Source organism: Austrofundulus limnaeus, unplaced genomic scaffold, assembly GCF_001266775.1.
Source record: "Austrofundulus limnaeus strain Quisiro unplaced genomic scaffold, Austrofundulus_limnaeus-1.0 Scaffold340, whole genome shotgun sequence".
In the NCBI taxonomy this organism is placed as follows: domain Eukaryota; kingdom Metazoa; phylum Chordata; class Actinopteri; order Cyprinodontiformes; family Rivulidae; genus Austrofundulus; species Austrofundulus limnaeus.
In genome coordinates, this window is record NW_013952742.1 from 224,169 (window position 1) to 227,848 (window position 3,680).

Genomic DNA, 3,680 nt, shown 5'->3' on the forward strand with positions numbered 1-3,680 from the left:
TCCTATGGTTATATTGGAGTCTCTACACGCATTCCTAGAGTGTCGTCCTATTAATATAACCACACACCACTAACATCTAAATAAATTGGCCATTTATTAGTGTTACACTAGTTCATTGAGAATGAATAATGCAAAGAAAAAAATAATACATTTAATAATTGTATGAAGAACTGATTTCTGATCAGACACTGCAAAAATTTGCCATCTAAAAATAAGTAAAAAATACTAGATTAGACCCTTTTTCTTTTCAAATTAATAATAATTAATAATCTGCAGTTTGACAGTTGCACTTGGTAAGACTTCTTGACACCTTTTCAGATTAACAAGATTAATAATCCAACATATTCTGATCTTCTTTAGTATATTGGTCTAAAACAAGATCAAACATACTTTTTAGCTGATATAAGACTGTAAAACTTGGTTAGAGGAACAGTTTTCTGCAGTAAAATGACCGTCTACTGTTCAAAAACACTAACAGATTAAATAAGCTTCACTTTAAACCTGATCAGGACCAGGTTAGTTTCAGAGGACTTGTTACCACGGAAACATAAGTGCTTCGTAGTTCATGCAACCGATTTAAGGCTTAATTCATTTAGGTTTACACCAAAATCCCGGGGTTAATCCCTTATCCTAGTTTCGTGCAATAGGCCTCTGGTTTCTTATTAAATATGTCAGATAAACAAGTGGAAGTCCGTGCAGTACACAGTATTCTCCACATGGTGGCAGCAGAGTGAACGGCAGTCAAGTCAAGTCTTATACGGAACAGCTGGCGTGCTCATGTGATCGGTTGATGAAGCCAACGGCTAACGCAAAACGGTCAAGAGACTGGATTTCCCAAGTCTATGCCAGCAGTCATAGCCTTGAATAAGAACACTGGACTAAGCCCCACCTATCCCGTCCACTGACGGCCTGTTCTTGTTGTTCTGACAACCCGTTATTCTTGTTCTGATGACCTGTTCTTGTTCTGACGGACTTTTCTTGTTCTGACAGACTTTTCTTGTTCTAACGGCCTGTTCTTGTTCTGATGGCCTGTTCTTGTTCTGACGGCCTGTTCTTGTTCTGACAGACTTTTCTTGTTCTGACGGCCTGTTCTTGTTCTGACGGCCTGTTCTTGTTCTGACGGCCTGTTCTTGTTCTGACGGCCTGTTCCTGTTCTGACGGCCTGTTCCTGTTCTGATGGACTGTTCTTGTTCTGTTGGTCTGTTCTTGTTCTGACATCCTGTTCTTGTTCTGACATCCTGTTCTTGTTCTGACGGCCTGTTCCTGTTCTGATGGACTGTTCTTGTTCTGATGGACTGTTCTTGTTCTGATGGCCTGTTCTTGTTCTGACTGACTTTTCTTGTTCTGATGGACTTTTCCTGTTCTGACGGACTTTTCTTGTTCTGACGGACTTTTCTTGTTCTGACGGCCTGTTCTGATAGACTTTACTTGTTCCGACGGCCTGTTCTTGTTCCGAGGGCCTCTTCTTGTTCTGACAACCTGTTCTTGTTGTTCTGTCAGCCTGTTCTTGTTGTTCTGACGGCCTGTTCTTGTTCTGACAGACTTTTCTTGTTCTGACAGACTTTTCTTGTTCTGACGGACTTTTCTCGTTCTGACAGGCTTTTCTTGTTCTGACAGGCTTTTCTTGTTCTAACTGCCTGTTCTGACAGACTTTTCTTGTTCTGACTGACTTTTCTTGTTCCGACGGACTTTTCTTGTTCCGACGGACGGCCTGTTCTTGTTCTGACGGCCTGTTCTTGTTCTGACAGACTTTTCTTGTTCTGACAGACTTTTCTTGTTCTGATGGGCTTTTCTTGTTCTGACAGGCTTTTCTTGTTCTGACGGCCTGTTCTGACAGGCTTTTCTTGTTCTGACGGCCTGTTCTGACAGGCTTTTCTTGTTCTGACGGCCTGTTCTGACAGACTTTTCTTGTTCCGACGGCCTGTTCTTGTTCCGAGGGCCTCCTCTTGTTCTGACAGCCTGTTCTTGTTGTCTGACAGCCTGTTCTTGTTGTTCTGACGCCTGTTCTTGTTCTGACGGCCTGTTCTTGTTCTGACGGCCTGTTCTTTTTGTTCTGACAGCCTGTTCTTTTTGATCTGACAGCTGTTCTTGTTCTGACAGCCTGTTCTTGTTGTTCTGACAGTCTGTTCTTGTTCTGAGGGCCAGTTCCTATGGTAAAAATGTCTCTAACTCATAAAGGCTGCAGACTGCTGGTCTGATTTTTGGGTTGTAATAAATATATATCTGTAAAATGAATATTAGTCAGAAAGGTGAAGCTGAAGCAAAAGAAAATGCAGTGAGTTTCAGATTTCAAAGAAACATGGGATAAATAACTGAGCAAGAGACAACAGGAGGGACTCTCTCACCTACTAATGGATCCTGAACACCTGAAGGAAACATGAAGGTAAGGAGGGAAGTGAAGGAAGCAGAAAGTGCAGCATGAAAGCTCCAGTTCTTTGGAAGAGGACCAGGACTCAAGCTCATACAACCACATGAAGGTGTGAATGAAGAGTACAGACCTACACTGGGCCGGAGCTGCTCCAGGAAGGTGAGCTGCTGAGCAGAGTGGGCCGTGGTCAGAACCTTCAGCCCATGGTAACAGGCCAGCTGGATGCACATTAGGCCGAACGGCTTCATAATGACAGGAGAGGACATTACAAGTTTGTTCATGCTTACAGAGGATCTGCAAATATCAAACTCTCACAAAATACAGCAAGAACAAGAGAAAAACTGAAGAAATTTATAGTTATTAGAGGTTAGTACTGACGTTAAAAGCACAACACTATATTTTTAGGTTTTCCTTTTTGTAATGTTGACAATGTTCAATCTATTATGTTTTGATTGATATAGATTAGTTACATGTCCGAATTATATAACAACACATAATCAACCATTGTGATGACAGTAGATAAGAATTTTGTCTGAATGCTTGTGATTCAGCCGTAGGTCAGTAGGGGGCGAACGCAGACACTGAAGAAGGTGTATAAATACATGAACTTCCTGGTTTTTCGCCAGTGTGGTTTCCTGTCAGCTCAAGTAACAATAAACCTCACTCAGATCCAGAATTCTGGTGTTGTATGGTTTGATTCCTTCTACAAATCATTTTATTTAACAATGGTGGTTTTAATATCGACTTCAGTTTATTGAACACGAATTTTTCTTACAACAGGATTTCTGTTCTGTAGCTGAAGAACCGAGGTGATAAACAGCTGATACGTCACAGCTGCAGGTCTACATTTATTAAAATGGTTTTTACATACACTGGCTCCATCCATGACCAGGAGTGTGTGTCCAGCTGCCATGTGGGCGTGTGTGTGCAGAGCGGTGTAGGCAGAGAGGCCGTCACGCAGCGCTGCCGCCACACACACCGAGCTGAGCTTCTCCGGCTTCTGCACTGAGGACAACAAACAAACAAACAAACAAACAAAGGTTTCTACAGGGATTATTATCCACAGACCTCCAGCTGCTGCTGAGCTCACCAGCTGCGGCAGACATCTTCACTAAGGGTAACTTAAAAAAAGTCACACATGTATACATACATACAGTGGTTTGCAAAAGTATTCATACCCCTTGAACTTTTCCATATTTTGTCACATTACAACCACAAACATAAATATATTTCACTGGAATTTAATGTACTGAGAAATTCTCCTCTGGGTTGAAATGACCTGTCATGGCCTAAATAGAGTTCAGTTTTTGAC

General features: G+C 41.8%; 1 protein-coding gene across 1 annotated transcript in view; it reads right to left on the reverse strand.

The window, feature by feature from the left end:
- cryzl1 (crystallin, zeta (quinone reductase)-like 1) overlaps positions 1 to 3,680 on the reverse strand; it is a gene marked incomplete at its 5' end in the record, with an annotated part of 14,514 nt that overhangs the window by 8,137 nt on the left and 2,697 nt on the right. The window contains 2 exon segments of the mRNA XM_014022732.1: positions 2,499 to 2,610; positions 3,240 to 3,373. Coding sequence (XP_013878186.1) covers positions 2,499 to 2,610; positions 3,240 to 3,373 — 246 coding nt within the window.